This window comes from Ruditapes philippinarum, unplaced genomic scaffold (genome assembly GCF_026571515.1).
Source record: "Ruditapes philippinarum isolate M1 unplaced genomic scaffold, ASM2657151v2 ctg2034_1_1_1_1, whole genome shotgun sequence".
Lineage (NCBI taxonomy): Eukaryota > Metazoa > Mollusca > Bivalvia > Venerida > Veneridae > Ruditapes > Ruditapes philippinarum.
Genome location: NW_026857441.1, coordinates 193,483 through 216,147, shown reverse-complemented (window position 1 = coordinate 216,147; position 22,665 = coordinate 193,483). Strand labels below are relative to the sequence as shown.

The 22,665-nt window shown below is 32.6% G+C and overlaps 2 protein-coding genes across 2 annotated transcripts; both read left to right on the top strand.

Moving 5' to 3' along the window:
- Positions 1-2,651: 2,651 nt before the first annotated feature.
- On the top strand, positions 2,652-5,485 carry LOC132749762 (uncharacterized). The gene is made up of 3 exons (XM_060739657.1): positions 2,652-2,658; positions 4,827-5,195; positions 5,331-5,485. The coding sequence occupies exons 1-3, from the start codon at positions 2,652-2,654 to the stop codon at positions 5,483-5,485; spliced, it is 531 nt and encodes a 176-aa protein (XP_060595640.1).
- A 1,944-nt stretch (positions 5,486-7,429) lies between these two features.
- Positions 7,430-22,465, top strand: LOC132749769 (uncharacterized). The gene is made up of 6 exons (XM_060739663.1): positions 7,430-7,624; positions 9,070-9,204; positions 10,319-10,681; positions 12,788-12,937; positions 16,490-16,936; positions 18,930-22,465. Exons 1-6 carry the CDS (start codon positions 7,486-7,488, stop codon positions 19,244-19,246), a joined length of 1,551 nt encoding a protein of 516 aa, XP_060595646.1. The 5' UTR covers positions 7,430-7,485; the 3' UTR covers positions 19,247-22,465.
- The last annotated feature ends 200 nt before the right edge of the window (positions 22,466-22,665 follow it).

Genomic DNA, 22,665 nt, shown 5'->3' with positions numbered 1-22,665 from the left:
ATAAACTGTCGAAAGACGAAATGAATAGTACATGTTTAGAATATAGTGAAATGGTGAAAACCTTCCATAGGTTGATTGTTCGAAACGTGCATGTTGAAGACGTCTTGCCATCTTTACAATTTCTTGGTATGTTTCTTGTCATGTTCCTAATTGCAACCATATTTAAAATAAACAAGTTTTCTAAATTCAAATTTGATAAAAGCCTTTAAGATAATCATTTATAAATTGACAATTCCTGGATAATTTCGTTTTTTTTTTCTTTACCAGATAATCACGACGATATATATCAAGAAAGAAGAAAATCCCCTAAAAATGCTGTGGAGGCCCTATTGTACCAGTTGGAGAAAAGTGACGAACCCGGAAAATGGCAAAAATTTATTGATGCATTAAGGACTGCCGGCACGTATTTTTGATTTTTTCTTGAATAACTAAATAATTATCAAAATTTTACTGTTCTATATTCAAGACTTATAATTTCCTATACCGTCAACTAACAGACGCATTCAAAGAAAGGCACGTAGCATAACACCACACTCAATGACAAGGGAATTTAAACAGGAAAGTGATTTGATTAAAATATATCTGAACAAGAGCCATGTCAACATGGCCATCCCCCGCCGAACGGGTTTGCTCATTGGAAGAATGTATATGTAGTAGAGCAGAATAATTCAATTTTAAGAGGTTTTTTGGTAATGAAAACTAATGGCTGAAGTGAATACAGATATGAAACCTATGTGAATACTGATGGCTGAAAATAACAAATGCCAATAACTGAAAAATAGTACAGGGTAGGTTATCATTCTTGTGTGCTGCACCCCTCCTCAGTAAAATCTATCCACCTATGAAGTTTCAAGTTGATACCTCAAATACTTTTTGAGATAAGCTCCGGACAAAATAGTTTGAAAAAGAACAAAGGGCAATAACTCAAAAAAAATATATAGGGAAGAATTATCATTTTTGCGCACAGCATTCCTCCTCAATAAGATCTATCCACCAATGACGTTTCATGTTGACATCTCAAACACTTTTGAGTTATGCTCCACTCTGGTGAAAAATTAAGTATGAAAATAACAAAGGGCAATAACTCAAAAATTATGAAAGGTAGAGTAATCATTATTGTGCAATGCACATCTCCTGAGTGAGATATATACACACCTATGAAGTTTCATGTTGATATCTGAAAGGCTTTTTAAGTTATGCTCTGGACAAAAATTAATTTTGAAAAATAACAAAGGGCAATAACTCAAAAATTATGTAGGATAGAGTTATCATTCTTGTGCACTGCACTCCTCCTCAATGAGATCCATACACCTATGAAGTTTCAAGTTGATACCTCAAATACTTTGGAGATATGCTCCCGACAAAATAGTATGAAAAAGAACAAAGGGCAATAACTCAAAAATTATACAGCGAAGAGTTATCATACTTGTGCACAGCATTCTTCCTCAATAAGATTTATCCACCTATGACATTTCATGTTGAAATCTCAAATACTTTTGAGTTATGCTCCACTCAGGTGAAAAAATTAAGTATGAAAAGTAACAAAGGGCAATAACTAAAAAAATATATAGGGAAGAGTTATCATTTTTGCGCACAACATTCCTCCTCAATAAGAGCTATCCACCTATGACAATTCATGTTGACATCGCAAACACTTTTGAGAAATGCCCCGCTCGAGTGACAATTAAGTATGAAAAATAACAAAGGGCAATAACTCAAAAATTATGAAAGGTAGAGTTATCATTCTTGTGCACTGCACATTTCCTGAGTGAGATCTATGCACCTATGAAGTTTCAAGTTGATACCTCAAATACTTTTGGAGATATGCTCCCGACAAAATAGTATGAAAAAGAACAAAGGGCAATAACTCAAAAATTATACAGCAAAGAGTTATCATACTTGCGCACAGCATTCCTCCTCAATAAGATCTATCCACCAATGACTTGCATGTTGAAATCTCAAATACTTTTGAGTGATGCTCCACTCAGGTGAAAAATTAAGTTTGAAAAATAACAAAGGGCAATAACTAAAACATTATGCAGGGTAGAGTTATCTTTCTTGTGCACTGCACTCCTCCTCAATGAGGTCTATCCATATGCTCCGGACAAAAATGTTGGACGGAAGGACGGACGGACGGAAGGACGAAAAGGCGGCGGGGGATTAAAGGAGGTGATCCCTTTGAAGCACCTAAAACAAAACGATAGTATGAAACTTTCCAAATCGGTTTGATTGAGTCTGTACAATTATGAAAATAAAAATCAAAGAAACATCTTTCAAGCGTGGCTTAAAGCGTTCAAGCGTTGCGTTCATTGAACGCCGCATTTCCTTGTTAATCTTGTTAATCATATTTTAAGCAGTATTAAATCTTCAAAATAGAGAAAAAACAAGAACCCCTAAAGAAAGCCCAACACGGTAAAATTGAAAATGTTGCAGGCACGATTTGAGCCTATTAATGTACGGTAGTGTTAACTGCAAACTACAGTCCAATCCCTCTAGCTCCAGCTAAAGTAGAATTCAACGTTTAATTGTAATGGTAAAATTTTGAATTTTAAAACGCAGATGTGTTCATAAAACGGTCAGCCTAGAACCTTCAATGTGACACAGAAGTTCAATTCTTTAATAAGTGGCGCATGGTCCCCAAGTAATAAAACATGGGCCGTAAACAAGTAAACAATAGGCGGGACTAACCAAATGGAATTTTGAACACGTACTGGGGGTATCAATGATTCCAAAGGACCAGAAAAATATAACTACGATGTACAACAGAAAAGTTGACTACTCAATGCCAAATTCTCCTGAGGATATTTCGATTGATCTTATATCTTTTAACCTATCCATTTAGTGTGGTCACATGCTATGATAATGCAATGAGCTATAATGTTACTATTTACATGTAATGAGGCAGTTTAAACGGTTCATCTTTTGCGATGTTGCTAATATCATCCCAAGCTTCTTAAAACGTAGCCATCGTTGGCAGTGGCAAAAATAAGGCTTTCATTCAAAGACTTTCATGGTATAATTCTTAGAGTTACTCCTTGTCAAATGGTGATAAAATGATGGTTTGATATGAAAAAAACTCTAAATAACTTGACATAATTTTATATAATATAGCATTAAATTGGCATGTTACATAAAGTAAGGGTTCGAGTCCCTGTCAGGCTGCCTGTGACATATAATTCTTAAAACCGATAGAAATTAGTCTCGGTTCGGTAAACAACTCTCAACAGAATCAGCCTAATCTAATATGGATTTTCAGTACCTCGGGTGAACATTTAAACAATTTATCTTTCTAAAAAAGACTTTAGGTGCCAACTTACGTGAATTTTTTATCAGACTAGAACTATCACTAAATGAGAATAATACCCCCGCAAGACTGCTACGGAAATGAGAAAATTACTTGTAACATAAAACCTTGCATAAGAATTGAAATACAGTTATGGTTGTTGGAAATTAAAGATAGTTGTGGTTCTTGTATGTTGCATTTCCTTTCAATGCGGTTGGCCATTGATGAATTTTTATTGAATTAATCTGTAATAAGCCCAGAAGAAGTTACGCTTCTTAAGCAGGAACAAAGTACAATAAATCTTTAAATACTGAATATGTAGTTATGTTTATTGTACACTGCACCTCCTGTCATTGCGCTTGACCATTGTATGAAATTGTATTGAATTTCAACTACTAGTTTTCAAGTTATGCACTGGACAAAATAGTAACAAAGGACGATAACTGTAATTAGTCCAAATAGAGTAATGTTTCTTGTGCACTGCACTTCATCTCACTGTCTATGACCATTTCATGAAGTTTCATTGAATCCCAACCTCAAATTTTCAAAATATGCACTACACAATAAAAAATTTCCAAGGGCAAAAACTCTTAAATGGGTCAAGAAAGATTTATGGTTTCTGTGCACTGCGCTTTCTCTCAATTTACTTGATCATTGTATGAAATTGTGTTGAATTTCAACTAGTTGTTTTCAAATTATGCTCTGGACAATAAAAAGCAATTGAAAAGTAACAAAAGGCAATAACTCTATAATATATCTTGACAGAGTTATGGTTCTTGTGCACTTCACCTCCTCTTATTGTGCTTAACCATTGTATGAAGTTGTTTTGAATACCAACCAGTATTTTTCAAGTTATGCTCCGGACAAGGAAAAGTATCAAAGACAGTTACTTTGTAATTTGTCAAAATGGTGTTTTTTGTGCACTGCACTTCCTCTTCATGTGCTTGATCATTGAAAGAAGTTGTATTGAATTCCAACCATTAGTCTTCAAGTTATGCTCCGGACAAAAAAAAAACATTGGAAAAGTAACAAAGTGCAATAAGTATGTAATTACTTTAGATATAGTTATGGTTCTTGTGCACAGCACTTCTTCTTATTGTGCTTGACCATTGTATGAAGTTGATTTGGATTCCAAGTAATAGTTTTCAAGTTATGCTTCAGACAAGGAAGAGTAACAAAGGCAAATTACTCTGTAATCAGTGAATACAGAGTTATGGCTCTTGTGCACTGCACTTTCTCTCAATGTGCTTGACCATTGTATGAAGCTGTACTAAATTCCAACCATTAGTCTTCAAGTTATGCTCCGAACAATGAAAATGCAACAGACCGCTGGACCGACCGACCGACTAACCAACCCACCGACCCACCACCGAGTGACTCCTATATACCCCCCCAAACATCGTTTCGGGGGTATACATATTCGGAAGTTCAAAAAGATTTCTGACCGTATTGAGTATACGCATTATCATTTTAGAATATTATTTAATATCATTATTTGTAAGTTATGTCTGTATATATTCTCTTTGACTATGTATTTTTGCAGGATACACGTATATAGTTGACAACATTCAGGGCTATAAGGTTATAAGTCATGAATACCAGAGAGAATATGTAGAAAAACTTATTCCAAAAATAGGCAAAATGATTTCTCCATGCAAAGTTCTTCCAAATCTTCTTCGTAAAGGACTTATTGCAAGATGCGACATGGAAGAAATTGAAAACAAGTCTGTAAACTGTAGTAGTTATGCAGGTGCAAGTGTTTTGCTTAAAAGATTACTGGAAAACGAAACACATCACAACTGGTATGTTCTTTTTATAGAGGCTTTACAAGAAGCAGGTATGAATGAGGTTGCCATGGACCTTCAAATCCCTGCTTTACTTCCAGACTCGGCACAAAACTATTCTGGTACTGGTAAGTTTACTATTGTCTCAACTGTTCTGGTAATGTGTATTTTAATAATGTTTAAGAATTGCATTTTTTCTGCATCTCTCAATTTCTGAAGTATCAATTGAAATAACAATTTTATTTCTATTGTTATTTTAACAGATACCGTGCATGAAAACCATCACACAGGCTTGATGAATAATTTAACAATAAATGAAAGTGAAGCAAAAGAAAACCAAGATGAATCAAAGAAAGAATATAATTGTCAGACTGACACTTCGGATAAGGTAAATCGACTTATGAGTACACAATATTGATAAAGTATGCATGAAACAGAGACAGCATTTGTAGCAAAGTTTTTTAAATGAGAAGATAATAATATGTAGCTGTATTTTATAACATTTAGGTGCCTTTACTTTATTCATTTATTCGTTTAAGCGAAGTGAACATAAAATATACTTGTAAATAAGGGGAAGTGAATCAATTTACCGACCATTTTCGCGCCTAACACAGTACAATAACTCGAAATCCAAGGGACTGGGCATTTTACTTCGAGAGAAACGGAATTCGAGTAACGTGGATCTGCCGCCATTACGTTGACATTCGTACATGTATATACATGTACCTGATTGAATGTGCAAAGAAGTAGGTTTGTTATTGTTGATAGCGGCAATGCTGCAACATTTAACATTTGAAATGACTGTAAATCACATACAAATACAAATAATAAATGAACAAAAATATATTATTCAAAATTTAATACATGTATATTAAAAGTGAAATATAAACACAAGCATTCGTAGCAATGACATAAATGCAAGTTTGTCAGTATCCATCAGTAATGCACATGCTTTTAATACACACTCATGATAATTTATTACAATAAAAGCACAATAACACATTTATTTCAACAACAATATATCTAATGTTTGAAGTAAATTGATCATCGGACGAAAACGAAAGTAGCAACTATCGTGAACCGGAAGTACATATTAATGTATGCAATATGACGGAAAATTAATTATAAAAATGTCATTTACGTTGAAAACACGCATCAATACCTAGGCTGGTACAATTAAATTAATTAAATCTTAATTTACTTATCTAACTGTTAAAACCAATTAAGTCCTGAATCCGATTAAAGCCACTTTCACGACGTGCTAATAATACATGATGACCGGCAATTAAAATAACCAAGAAACGTGTGAATAACCAGTGACATCATCTCAACTTGATGTCGCCGACCTTTGATCAGTCGGCTGTTTTCACACTTCGGCTAATTGAGATGAAAATATGTTGGACTTTAATTGACGGGACCAAATTTTCTTTTCGACTAAACAGGAGTCTCGGTAAGTCAAAATTTGACCTAAGCGGAGTTAAAATACAAAGATAAAGAAGGAAATTTGACGGGACTTTAGAAATTCTTCGACTAACGCGGAATTTTGAGTAAAGCGATTTTGACTTATTGAGAGTCAACTGTATTTAAATGCCGGTTGCTGATTTGCAAGAAAAGCAAGTTTCTTCTTTGTCGTGATTTACTTATAATTTCATTATTATCATTTTTGGGTCAGTGCATTTGTATTCACCGTTCAGCCCGCCAAAGTTACATTCAGTTTTGCAAAAGAACACTGATCTGAGAATTAAAAGGTAGAAAAGGGCAAGGAGTTGTTTAACGAGCTGTTTATCAAGGGCCGGAGTTAACAGTTTGCAGAATTCACATCTTCTAAGCAAATGCAGCTACACTGGTGACAATCTCAAAGTGTATATTTTTCAACACCATTATAAATATTAACTTTGAATATAAAAATAAAAATAATAAAAAGCTCAAGTATCCATTTCATTTTCAAACTGTTACAAACTGTAGTATTGGGCATATTTTTTGTTCTTGATTACACAATTTTTTGTGTCACAGTGACCTTGACCTCAATGAATGCTGGACTTCAATGAAATATGCATGCGTATGTAAGAATGCCATTGGCACTGGTACAGCAAATTAAAAAGTAGCATTCATATAAGTGTCCAATGATCAAATTCTAGCATTTTCATTTGTACATGCTCAGTATAGTCAGTACTGTTTCTCTTGTTGATTCATTTCTGCTAACATCGGTGCTCTCAGAATTAGATTCAGCAACATTTTAACTTCATTTTCTGTTAATACAATAAGATAAAATTCGTACTGAAAAGCATACATGAGGAATTGTCTTGATTGAATTTTATGAGTATGTCTTAGGCTGATTGTTATAAAGGTCCAATTATGCAATCACAACAAACAAGAGATGCTTCAAATAATACGCATGGTAAAGGGCGAAAAGGACACATGAAAACAGATGACAGTGAAAGTATAACAGCAGATAAAACTAGATGTTTAGAATACAGTGAGAAGGTTAGAATATTCAAGCCATTGATCGTGCAGAATCTGCTTGTCCATGACATATTACCTTCTTTACCATTTCTAGGTTTGTATTAATAAATGTGTCTTATTTTTTCAAATGTTTTATTTTATGTTTTATTTTCTGCAAAAGAAAGAAGAGTAAGGATGATCTCTCGAATGCATTTATTAAAGTAACATGAAAGTTGATGCCTCGGTTTGCTTTTTTCTTCACTTTAGCACTTGTGGTTAACTAATTTCATGTGAACGTGAATGGCCGATGTTTGTTTGTTAAGTGAGTATTTCCGGCAATTTCGCTTCGTGCACAATTGTTTCAAGTGAAAACTTGTTTGTATGAATGTTGTGTAGTATGATCTTTTTATTGAATATTTGTTCAAATATTATCTGTCGCAAATTTATGCTTGAAACAGAACTTGAATGTGAATTATTAAAATATCGTGCAGTTACACTGGTTTGGAACATATTCAAGGGTACTTTAAGCAAGGTAATTCAAATCATTGCAAATAAATTAAGAAAATGGGTAACTTGATTTTGGATAGCAGGCATTTATTTTGAAAATGTTAAGGCTCATAGTCAACTGATATAATTCTCTGAAAGTAATCAAAGTCGACAGAAATAAAACTTTAATTTTCATTTAGGTTGAATGGTCAAGTGGTAATTTGGGTTTTTTGCCTATGTTTAAAAAAGATGTATTGATTGCTATACAATAGAGAAAATAAGAATCCCTAAAGAAAGTCCAAGACGTCAAAATTGAAAGTGTCACAGGCTCGGTTTGACTGAGCCTGTTCAAGTGCAAACTGCCGTCCTAGCCCCAAAGCACCGTCTAGAGCAGAATTCAACATTTAAACATTAATTGACAAATTTTTGAATTAAGAAACATCCACAGATGTGTTCACACAGCTGTTATCATGGAACCTTCAATGTGACACAGTAGTGCCATTCCATGAAAGCGGCGTATGGTCCCCAAGTAATAGAAAGGATGTGCCCTAAACGAGACAAGAATGGGCGGAACTAAACAAAATGGAATTTTGAAAGGGGATCAGAGGTTTTGAAGCCTGTATATAAAAGATAAGACTATATAAGACAAAGTTAAAAAGCAGGCAATATATCCTTAGGATGATTAAATATTATTCAAGTATGAATATTAGAAAAAAATCCAAATCGAAAATTGCCAAAAGGTTGAAACGAAAAAATAACAAACTCAAACACAACAATTATGTCGCGTTGAACGATCAATAAGGATCGGAACTATAACTTACCTGATTGAATGTACAGGACGACTTTTTACAGCCTCCACACGGCACAAACAACTCTGATGTGGCGATCAAGTTCACTGCATGGTTTCTATTATTTCCTGTCAATTATTTTTGTAGTAATCGCCCATTTTCATTTTTTATTTCCGATTTTTATTTATTTTTTTGTTTTTGCAAATGTAACTTTGCATTATAACCACGTCTGTAAAATCTGAAAAACAGTAACTTAAATGAAAAGCTTTTTTTCTTTTATATATAGATAATCATGACGATATATATTGTGAACTGAAGAATCGTTCCGAAAAATCAGCTGTACTGATCCTGTTAGATGAATTAGAGAATTGTCAAGAACTCGGAAAGTGGGATAAATTTATCAATGCCTTATCTGATAATGGTAACATGACAAAATATTTTGAATACATAAAATAGCTAAAGTTTTCAAATTTACGCTAAGGTAAAAAGGATTATCATAAGGAACTGTTCGGTTCATTGGTATGATAATGGGACTCATCTATGGTTTACGAAAATAACTGGACTTGGAATTTAATTATATAGCACCAAGTCTCCAAAAACCTTTGGTGGATATATTGTTTTTGTCTTCGCCGTCTGTCTGTCTGTCCGTCTGTTCATTCAAGAGAACTTAACATAAGTGATGAGAATCATCCCTTATTGTGCATATCGCTGGCAAGTTCTGTTTCAGTGCACAAAATTGACGCCAGATATTTGAATAGAACAATCTTATCAGGCTTTCGCAGGTCAATCTGCTGGTGGGATTTCAAATATCTTCACAAGAGTGATCAGTATCATCCTTAGTTGTGCATATCTTCGGTACGTTTCACTTTGCTGTACAAAATGGCCGTAAGAAGTATAGGTAGAAAAATCTTTCCGATTTGCACAGGTCAAACTGCTTGTAGGATTTCAATAAAACTTTACAGAAGTGATTGATATCGCCCCTAGTAATTTATATCGACGGCATGTTTTGCTTCACTGCATTAAATGGCCACAAGAGCTACAAATAGAAAGACCTTTGCCTAATATATCTGACCCCAGGCGAGATTTCGACCACTTATCAAAGGAGTCATGAGTACCATACTTTGTTTAGGGAGACATTTGTTTTTTGTGCCAAAAAACTTTGAGTTTGATTTTGGTCTACATTCAAAGCTTCTGATCCATAGCTATTTCCATTTTTCCGGAACAATTATATATCAATTGTGAAAAAAAATGAACACAAAATATGAAAACACTAATAAATGCTTTTAACTCAAATCTTGATAAGAAACACCCGAACAAAATTATTTTCAATCTATGTCCGTATATTGCATTATCATTTTTAATCTTCCTGTACAACTGCACATATGATATCTGTAAAAAAAATGACTGTCGATGTAAGAAATAAAATTTTTATGTTTTAATGCTTTTAAACCTCAACGAAGTTCTTAAAATAATTTGTCAACCTTTTCTAACTTGTTGACATTTTACTTACTTCAAGGCTTTCTTCATTAATACAGGGTACTCGTACATCGTCGATAATATCAGGGGTTACAAGTTTATCAACCATTTTTATCAAAGAGAGTATATTAAAAACATTACTCCGAAAATCGGATCTATGATTACAGTCTGCGAAATCATTTCTTTTGTTTACGCTAAAAAGTTAATAAGTGAAAGTGATAAAGAACATATTCAAAAGGAAGATGCCAACCGTGGTAACTTTGCAGCCGCAGTTTTACTACTCGACAGAATCCATCGTAAGCATCGCAATTGGTACTTGCTATTTATTGAAGCCCTTAACGAAGCAGGAATGGACGAAGTGGCAAAATGCCTGGAGATACCAGCGCTCTTAGAAAGCAAAAGGACAAAGAATTTCGAACTCTGTAAGTGTCATTATATTATAATGTTTTCCATCATAATAGTCTTAACAGTGAACATATTACACTGCTAAGATACAACGAAGTATTGTCATATATTGACTATAAAGATTATTTCTTTTCCTTTGTTATAAATACATATCAACTTATTGAATTATATCCTATTTACATAATCTTATAGTCAAATATCTATATAACCTTATCTTTGATTTTTCTACGACTTTTTACACATATTTTAAAACACGTTCCTATGAATGTCTAATTTTTAATTTGCCAACTCCAAGTGAAATACCAAAACCTTTATTATTGTAAACATAATATCCATCTTATGAATAACCAACGCTAAACTTGTTGCGTGTTTAGCATGCTTTAGAATAAAACTCTGTGTTTAGGTTGGCAGCATTTCATCGTTATGAATTATGTTGTAAATTCATACGTTTTTGTACGACAATGGTCACGTATGAAATGACATTTATGTTCATGAAAAATTGTATAACTGAGATAAAGAATTTTAACTTTTACATGTAATTTAAAATTTGTATAACATTGGTATAACATGCAAGAAATATATCAGTTATCAGATATTCCGATCCTGACTGCAATGACATTTAGTATTACTCTTGTTCTCTTTTGTTTGTACAGCACTTTAAAATTAGTTTTTCTGTTCCCTAGCTACTTCTCTTACTCAGAATTCTATTTTGACAATCCATCTTAACATATAGTGACTTTGTTTAACATTATAAATAAGATTATTGGTGATTTAATACGAATGAAATTTTACAATAATTTACAACAATAAATTTACATTCCATGATGACCATATCTACCGGTGTTTCTTTTTTTACAAAACTAGCTTTTTCGTTAGTACAAACCATTGCCTGAAATTTCATCTTGCTTTGTAGTGCCAGATGAGACGCGTTCTATACACTGACGTCATTTACTGCATTAGAATGAACCACGTTAATAATCCAGTTTGGATAAAAATACAAGAATTTCATTTGTTTTTTCTTTTTGTTTTATTGATGTAAAAAATAATAGGTGACAAAATATTCAAGGAAAATATCTGACAGATGTTTACAGTTCAGACCGGAATATCCGTCCTTCGGTAATCCAACAATAGATGGTAACTCGGCAAGCCTCGACCCAATGAAAATAAATGAGATATGTTATTAATATTCATTTTGTATCCCAATTTATTTTAAGACATTGCTTGTGACTTCGCGTTAAGCTTGTCCGGCTTCCACAGGACAAACTGCTGACTGGACTTCAGCCAAATTTCACAGGTGATCAGTACCATCCCTTGTTGTACATATCGCTGGCATATTTCACCTCGCTGTACTTAAAAATACTGTATTAGAAAAATCTTATCCTGCATTAACAAGTCAAACTGATGGCGGGATTTCAATTAAACTTCACTGGAGTCCTCAGTTACATCCAAGGTTGCTGTTATCGCCGGGACGTTTCGCTTCGCAACATCAACGGCTATAGAGCTAAAAATAGAAAGAAAAATTTGTCCGGCCTTCACATGTCAAACAGCTGGAAGGATTTTAATAAAATATTACGGGAATGATCATTACAATTTTTATGCGTGCATATCGCCGGCACGCTGCCCAAAATGACCCCCAAAGCTGTCGCTGGTCAAACTGCTGGCGGGATTTCAATGAACCTTCACAGGAGTGATCAGTACCATATTACTGGGTTGCCCTATTATTTATGCAAGACTGGTTATATTTTCATATTAATTCACACCTTTTCGAAATTACAGAGAAACGGACAATCATTGGTTTTAAATTACAACAACAATGCCGGAAATTAATAGAAAAGATCTTAAGATCCAAGATGCGAAATATTTTTTGTTGGAGTTTTTCCGTAAACACATAAAAATGCCATATTGTACATTTTATCGTCCTCAAAATGCTTCTCCTTTTGTTTTATGTCAGATTGGAATGAGAGGATAACATAACTCTTATAAATGTCATGAAATAAATAAAAACTCGTCACACTGTACATGTATTAGGAATTATCAATACTTTATCAATATCTAGATCAAATATAAACATAAGTATATTTGAGATATCTGAGATTTTTTTAACAGTTTAAGTGTTTTATCAGACAAACAATGTGATGAAAGTAAAGGAGAGAAAATGGTTACGCAAAGGAAAAGGTTACCTCTGCCTCCTGTTCGTGCTGGTAATTCGGATGAAAAATATGACTATGCGTACAGCGCGAATGCACATGTGATAGATAAACAGCAAGATACTGGTAATGATAATTAACATTACTTATTTGATAAACGTTGAATGAAGATTCTTTCTATTAAGATAAAGAACAAAGGAATAGAACATATTTATTGTTTATGTTTTTTAAAGCCGTAAGAAACATTAGTTGTTTACTGTTTTCTCGTGAATAGAAAAAGGTCTTTCCACATAATTTTTAAAGTTTTAAACCGATTCTGAAAATTTTTGTTTTGTAAGAATCAAATCTTTTTTGTTTTATAAATTTTACAATTTTTGGGACAATAATTGGCCATATTGACAGAAAAACAACGTTGGATTATTTCTTTTAAATTCATGTAACTGTAATAGCTTACACCTTTTAATGAATATATACTACGTTTTCAAGAACAGATAACCTTGCAAAAGAGAAAAGTGCCTTATAATTTGATAGAAATAAAGAAACTGCAAAGTAAAAACATTGGAGGTTCGTTCAATATCTGCATTTAAAGATATACTTCAGTAAAATATCTTAATGACAGAAATGTATTGTAATTTTTTTAATTCTTCCTAATAAGTATTTCAAATTTGAATAAAAGATAAATTATATATGGGCTGGGTTACTAATTATTGGTGAAGTGAAGTTGGTATTTTTTAAAACCAGAAATCCGCGAGTCGAATGTGTCACCTTGTCAACAGTTTAGCTGTCAATTAGGCATTTTTTCTTAAATATAGATTATTTATGAGCACTGCTTTTGCAATTTACACGTACCTTTACTTCACTGGCATTTGAACTGATTGTAACAATGTTAGTCGGGATTAATAAAACTGTTATATTATCAAGAACAAAAATACTATGACAAAAGTTTACACTGACAGATCAAATGGAGGACTATGTGATGGATTTTGTGCACTGCACTTCACGACAATAAAACGTTTAGAGTAAAGCAAACTTTTAGTGACAAAGGTATTCTTTGGACAAGCCTATTAAGTATGAAAATTAACATAAGGCAATAAGTGAAAATCATGAAGTGAAGAGTACCAGTTCTTCTGCACTGATCTTTTTCTTAATGAAATTTATCAACCTTTGAAGTTTCAAGTCCATAGCTTTTATATTTAAGGAGAAATGGCTCGAACAAAATAAAATTATGAAAAAGAACAAAGTGCAATAACTTAAAATCATAAAGTGCATGATACAAGCTCTTGTGCACTGCGCTTCTTCTCAATCAGATCCATCACCCTATGAAGTTTCAAGTCAACAGCTTTTAAAGTGTATCAGAATTTGCACGGATAAAAATAAAAATATGAAAATTCACAATGGGCATAACTAAAATATCATTAGGTACAGATTACCGGTTCATGTGCACTGCAATTCTTCTCAATGAGATCTATCATTGCATGACATTTAAAGTCCATAGCTATTATAGTTTAGGAGAAATGGCCCTGACATAATTAAGGATGAAAATGAACAAAGAGCAATAACTCAAAAAATAAAAGGTACAGGGTAACAACTTTGAACTCCCGTTTAAAAAATAGGTCGTATTATAGTTTTCCCATTGGCGAGCGGCCAGCTGGGCGGGCGGCGTCCAATTTTTGTCAGGAGCATATCTCCTACACATATTGAGGAAGTTTCAATGAAACTTCATAAAAATTTTCACCACTAAGGGAAGGAGTGACGCGCATATGAACCTAGTCTCTAGATCAAATGTCAGGGTCACACTTTGAGGTCATTGAAAAACGCTTGTCCGGAGCACTATTTCTACACGCATATAGGGATTTCAATATAACTTGGCACAAATGTTTATCATGCATAATTCTAGGTCCCTGCGGCGGCCAAGCTACATGTCACACAATGGGGTCAAAGTTCAGATGAAATATGAAAATGTGTATTCCGACCATTTAGTCATCATTTATTGAGGGTTTGAAACGCAAATTGTTATTATCATGACAACTGGTTTGAAACATGTAATTTAGGTTAATATATGCAAGGTCAAGGTCACTAAAGGTGATAAAATATAGAGATTTTGTCAAAAGCATATCTCCTTCATAAATAGAGGGATCCTTATGAAACTTCATAGAAATGTTCAACATTATGAGAAGCAGTGTCATGCACATGAAACAGGTCCCTAGGTTAAAGGTCAAGCTCACACTTAGAGGTTATAAAATAACGCTTTTCCGGAGCAAAGCTTCTAAATGCAAAGGGGATATTAGTATAACTTGGCACAAATGTTCACCATTGTCTAATGTAAAACTTAGGTCCCTGTGGCAAAGGTCAAGGTCACACATAGGGGTTAAAGTTCAGATAAAATATGAAAATGTATATTCTGACCATTTAGTCATCATTTATTGAGAAATTGAAACATAAATGGACTTTATCATGACTACGGGTTTAAAGCATGTAATAAAGATTAATATATGCAAGATCAAGGTTACTAAAGGTGATAAAATATAGAGATTTTGTTCAGAGCATATCTCCTACACATATAGAGGGATTCTAATGAAACTTCATAGATATGTTAACCACTATGAGAGGCAGTGTCATGCGCATAGGCTAGATTAAAGGACAAGGTCACACTCAGAGGCCATTGAAAAATGCTTGTCCGGAGCAAAACTTCTACATGCATATAGGGATTTCAATATAATTAGCACAAATGTTCACCATAGTCAGACAGAGTGTTGCGTACAGAATTAAGGTCCCTGCGACCAAGGTCAAATTCACATATAGGGGTCAAAGTTTAGATAAAAATATTATAATGGGTATTTGGACCATTAAGTCATCATTAATTGAGGGATTCACACACATTAATGGTCACTATCATGACTACCATTGTGAAGCTAAGTATTGCGCACATAATCCAGGTCATTGCTACCAAAGTCAAGGTCACATATAGAGGTATGTTTGTGTACGGGGACCATTAAGTCATCATTTATTGATGGATTGTAACACAGGTGATAACTATCATATTAACAAGTGTGACACATGTAATTTAGGTTAATATTTGCAAAGTCAAGGTCACTAGAGATGATAAAATATCAAGAAATTGTCCGGATTTTGCCCAGAGCATATCGTCTATATGCATATTAATAATGCCCACATCCCTGACAAAAGCTTTTGTAACGGGCGTATTTTGCGACAATGTCGCCCTTGTTATGGACTGCACTTCGGGTCATCAAAATATGGAAGTATACTAAGTTTGGTGTCAATCCGACGCAATGACTGAGTTATGCTCCGTACAAACGTAACGGGACGCCGCCGACGAAACCAACACAAGTATCCCCAATATACCGACTTTTCAAGGCGACACAAAACTGTCAGTTTTTTATAATGACACTATATATTGTGTTTAGAATTTTAAACATAACACACTAGCTTTGTGTGAAGTCAAAAATGTTTATATTTACAAAGAGACTGTGTAGCAATTATCAATATTTTCTCAAATTTGAGCATACTATATCTTTAAATGCATTATTTGAATCATTTTACGGCTATTGCATGTATATTTTTATTTGTTAGTTACGTCTTCCCGTCCATTTAGCATAGATAACCTTGATGCCTGATTACTGTATGAACACTTTCGACGTTTCAATATTATTACTACAGATGAATACACCTACGACGATACAGTACAATCTACATACAACATTCCGCCTCTGACAAACTCACTTGAAACTGAAAATTCAATTCAAAGTGACTCAGAATATGAGCAATATGAATTGAATGCACCACCTATTCCACCTCGGCTGCCGTGGTCAAGCGAAAGGCGTGATTTAAAAATACAAAAAGCTGACAGTGCAGGTAGCAAGCAGACAGAAATTATTGCTGATTTTGATAATCCTTTAGTCAAGTTTGTTAATCCTTCGGAAAATGTCAGATTAATGAATGAAAACGAGGAGTTGAAAAAAGCGAATAATGTTCTAGTTGTCCAAATCTCCCTTTTGGAGCAAAAAAGTTCCATGATTGCAGATATTAACGAAAACATTAACATACGCCGAGACCTTTTGGAAGATATAGCACTCAAAGAAAAGGAAAATAACGCATTAATTGCAGGTAATTGTTTTCATACTTGTTTCATTTACCACAATCAAACACACACGCACACCACCACCTCCACCTCCACAACTTAGAAATAGAACATTAATATTACATATCCGGTTCCAAAGTTGTTATTGATGAAGTAAAGTTTCTTGGAGTTATATTGGATGAAGAAACAACTCTACTTTTTTCTACATATAAAGGGTCACTAAATACGTTAAAGCGTTAAATGTAATTAAGATTGTTACCTCACTTAAGTGAAATTTTTATTTGTATAAAATTATGTTTCTCAAACAATTTTCAAACATGTAAAAAAATTAAAATGTGTACTGCAAATATTTGTAGACATTATATCTAATCAATAAAATATAAACATTAATTTGTTATTGAGAAAACTGACTTGGACTTTATAGAAAATAAATTTCTCCCTTTAATAAGATGAAATGTGTATTCGGTAATATCTTTACAAATAAAACTTTTTGGAACCTATAATATTGATAAATCTTCATTGAGCCTTATATATATATGATATAAAAATTGAGTTCTTTAAATTTCTCAAAGGTTTTGTCTAGCACTACGAGTAATTAGGGGAATCAAACTCTTCTACTTTATTGAAATCTAATCAGGTCAAAATTAGATTATGGTTCTATAGTTTACGGTCAGAATAAGAAATCGTATTAACAAATGCTCGGTACAATGCATCATCAAGGCCTTCGTTTAGCATTACATGTATCTCGAGCATCGGCGGTAGAAAGTGTTTATACTGAAGCAGAAGAACTCTCTTCATATACGTCGAAAAAAGCTTTTACTTCAATATGCAGCTAGAATGACACCAAATTGCAATAACGTTCTCGATAGAAAACTTATTTTAAGCCACATTATAGTAATATTTTTAACAAGAAAAAGATGAATAAATCATTAGGCTTTTGAGAAAAAAAGTAAGAAAACTCAAAAAACTTCAAAATGCCCGAGTGCACCCCAAATGCCGAAGAAGTTAAATTCTATTATTGTCAATAGGCATCCAATTATCTCAAAATTGTCAAAGAACACTTTTGAAAATTCAAAGAACTTAAAGATTTATTAACTTACATGGACTGCTTTATAAGTAGTTTGAAAAGTAGGTACATTCGTCTTTAAGAATCATTTTACATCCCGAGTAAGACTGACTGCATCTATTTTCACAGCAGTCTAGAATAATCATACAGTAATTAAATTGTATTTTTTTTTCGGATTTACTCTTCGTGTTATTATCAATTAAAAATCATCAAAAAATCAGATAATAATATGATTGTAAAACTCCTTTGCGATATAATGCTGTTTCAAAAACAGATCGAGAAATTATGTCGGATCCCAAGCCACGTATGAATGCAAGGAAGCGTAAAAGTACATTCTGTCGCTAAATAATCCTTTACTCGAAACCAGTTGATTAATCATTACCAAATAGTGATGATTTAAACCCTCATCTGAATGGAAATTTGGACAAAACTGTATTTAACAAAATATTAACATTTGTCTTGATGAATTACCATTTATGTCCCTCCTCATCTGTCATGATTATGTTGTTTTTCATTGTTGTAGTTATATTGGATATATTAAAGTTACAATTTCTTACTTTTTAACAGAAGATGATTAGCTTGCAATGAATATTTTACTGTCAAGCTTTTCCTACTGCTTTCACATGTTCGTGATATATTTCACCGAGACAAATTACCTAAGGAACTTTCTTCATACCCTTATCGATTACCAATATTAAACATGTATTCTAAGATTGTACCAACTTTTGTCAGTCAGGCCTACTTATTTATTATTGTTTTTGGCGCTGTGTGATCAGTTATGTATCAGGTCGCCGTTAAACAAAACAAAAAAAGCAAACAAATAATCAAAATTTTCAAAATTATGGCTTGCGATCATATTTTACCGATTCAACACTATTCATTAAAACACACGTCTGCTTTGTTTTTCATTTGTTCAGTCAATGTTTATATAATTATTACATTTGTTTTTAAAGGCCCGGTAGAAAGTGATGATCTAGAAACTAACGAGGAAGCAAACGACTATTATCCTTCATCTAGAACCAATGAGCGAGCTGAAGACACACATGCAGATACATTTGCTCCGATCAAGCAAACATTTGACTACAGAGATCCAATTCTTTACGAAGAAAAATGTTTTCCATGCATTGGATCAGAAACATATATTCCAGGCCATGGATCACATTTTACATTAGATCCTACTTCAATTGTTTCTATATACGACGTAAATTTTTACAATCGAAACAAAATTGTAGCTATGTTTGACAAAGACAGTGGTATCGGTATGAATTAAATGATACTGACCTTGATGATGAACGTTTCTTAGTGACACCAAAAACACACAATTTTATTCCTAATAGTCTCGGTAATAAGGTATTTTAATGTTTTAATGCATTCGTTACGTGATTATTTTGTTTTGATTAATGCTATCAAATGAGCGTTTGAATCTAGAGCTATTACTTTTTTGAATAGGTTACAAAATGTTGAATCCAGAAATTTATCTAGTAATTTATATTTCAATATGTTCACTAATCAAAACCAAGCCAAACGCAAATGGATTGAAAATGTTAGGCATTTAATCGAATAAAATGTCTATGGATAGTTTTGGGATGTCTTCTATGGTGTAAATGTAAAATGGTTATCATTGTCATGTAACCAAAAGATAAAGGATCAATTGATGCAAATTTAAAAAGAAATCAATTTGATAAACAACAAGTGCTTAGTGTTATAATCTTGTTAAAGAAAATTTTGTGCAAAGTTATTATATCAATATTCATCCTAAAAAGAACTGTAAACCATTGACAGCATTCCTATGCAGAAACCGTAGACTGCCAACTGAGGTTGGAAAATGCATAGTGTTCCATTATCCGAAAGAAAATGTAAATTATTTCACATATAATTATATTGATGAATTTCATTATGTACTGGAATGCAAACATTTCATTGATGATAGAAAAAGTTTGTGAACGCATATTATGGACATCCAAATATACTAAAAATTCAATCAATTATTTAATAATGAGAACAAAATTGAATTATCAAATTACATATGTATGTCATTTTCTGGTGATGATAATGAAAAATGGAAAAGTAAGCTATAATTAATAAATGTTATTAAATGATTAAAATGTTTAAAAAATGGAAATGCATGAACATGTTTATGTGTGTGTGCGTATGTTTGTGTGTGTATGTATATGTTTATGTGTATATACAAACACAGGTATGTGTGTCACTTGGCATAATTTATATAATAAACATTTGTCTTATGAAACATTTGTGAAAATGGTCAAGAATATATTGAAACTATGTGTATATTTTATGGTATTGTTGTGCCATAAGTTTTCTTACATTTCGTTTCGGTAAGATTTCTTGTCAGAGGCATTAGCATGTCAATCATTAACCAAATAAGCTTCAATATTGTTACTTTTTCTTTCCAATAAATAAATATCAGAAAGAAAATCCATTAGAAGCAATAATGATGAAAAATAACAACAATAATAAAATAAGTTCAAGAACAACTACTTTAAAGCTGCACGCCTCCAGATGAGCGAAAATATTTCAATAAAATCAAACCTGAGAAAAATGTACTAAGATTTTAGGAAAAGTGTAAAGATTCAAAGTTCTAGTAATAATTTACATGTTATGTGCGATTAATGACCGATTTTTCAGTATTTAACTATATTTCTACTGCGTTATTAACGCAGTAAGGGATATTTTTGCATATTTTGTCCTCTTTTTAGTAATTTACGTGGGTTTTAAGTGCCATTGATATCGTGTAAATTGCTTCCTTTTGGTTATTTCACTGAATAATATTTTTAAACACATTTTCATGAAAATAAGCATGAATCTGGAGGCGTGCCGCTTTAAGAATTATCTTCTGTAAATTCTTAGACGCAAAAGATAAAAATCGAGTCTGCAGATACATTTGTTAACTTATTAACCATCTATTGTATGAGACAACTAGTATCACATTTATAAGATTTAGAGTAAAGTTTATCTACAGGTGAATAGATTTTTAATTATCATTATTAAAGTTGTGAAATAACTTCATGCAATTTTAATTTGAAGTCAAATCGATACCACATAGATAAGAAAAAAGTGGATTTTATGTTCTGTATGTTGATTTTCAAAAGGCCTTTGATTGTAAATAATATCACAAATTGTTTAATTGTTTACAATATGTAAGGGTTAGGGGAATATCTTGCGCGTATTTATATCTATGTATTTAAATCTACGCGGTTTTGTCAGAGTAGAAGCTAACAGAGTAACAAAGCCGTTTATACAAGGGGACGTAACTACTACACTATTTTTTCAATCTCAATATTAATGAGTTATCTCGTTCCTACGAACAAAAGGTCATCGATGCATTTTCGTTTCGAATCAAATGCATGATATATTTTGTATTCTTTTTGCAGATGACTTTGCAAATTGCGCTGAAACAGCAAAATGATATTACAATTAAATACCATTGCAAAATTTCGTAATAATACATGTATGACTATAAATCAGTCGAAAACCCAAATAATCGTGTTAAGTTTAGAAATGGCGGTCAAATAAGGTCAATTGAACTTTGGTCATATATATATATGTGTGTGTAACTGTAAATACTACATCTTGTTACAAATATATGGGATTATTTTTTACACCGAAACTTTATTGGTCTATAGCAAAAGCGAAAAATCTATTTTTGATCAAACCTATTCTCACTTATGGAGCGGAAACATGTATGGTACTGAATATTCGGAAATTTTAGAGCATGTTCAGATTCAATATTAGTATTGTAACGATTTCTTGGGTGTCAATACTTCTTTAAATGATTGTGAAGCTTTGGGGAGATGAGACAGACTTCCATTGTGTATTGATCATTGTATCAAATATATTAGATACTGGATCAAACTTTTTTATGTCTGTCTGAAAAATAAATATCCAAGGAATTGTTATTTTATGTTGAAACAAAAGGTTAGTGTAGGTAGTATTGATTGGACATCTTCTATTAAAATTGTGTAACATGGATATGGCTTTGGATTTGCTTGGTTAAATCAAACTCTTGGTGATATTAATGTTTTTCTGTTTTGTTTTAAACAAAGACTTAATTGAATTGTAACACTGGTATCAACAAGTAAATTGATTCGTCTCGTTGTGATACACATAAACAATTCAAGACTATGATTAATCCTGAAAGATATTTATGTTTCAATTAACCATTTTATATAAAAAAAAGCATTTGCAAAATTCTGTCGTTCAAGTCATAGGTTTTTAATTGAAAATGGACGTCAACTTGGTCTTCCAAGAGAAAATTGTTATTGTCAATAGTGTAATGGTTATTTTGATACACGATGTCTTGAAGATGAATTTCTTTAAATGTTTTAAATACAGACATGAGCGACAACATTTTTTATCAAACTGGTATTATGGTAGATTTGAATACGTAGGTTTCTTGTTATTTAATGCAGTGTTCTGATGATGATGATGATGATGATGATGATGATGATGATGATGATGATGATGACGATGATGAAAAAATAAGCTCGGTTGCATTTTTGTACATGTCATTATGAAACATGAAATGAATAATAACATGACACAACCTTAAACATATGATGTTATATTGTATAGTTATTACGTTGTATTTTTGGGCCGGGGGTCTTTTTTATCATTTAAAAATTAATTTGAATTAAATTACATGTTTTTCTGTTGCGTCTAGGAATTTAC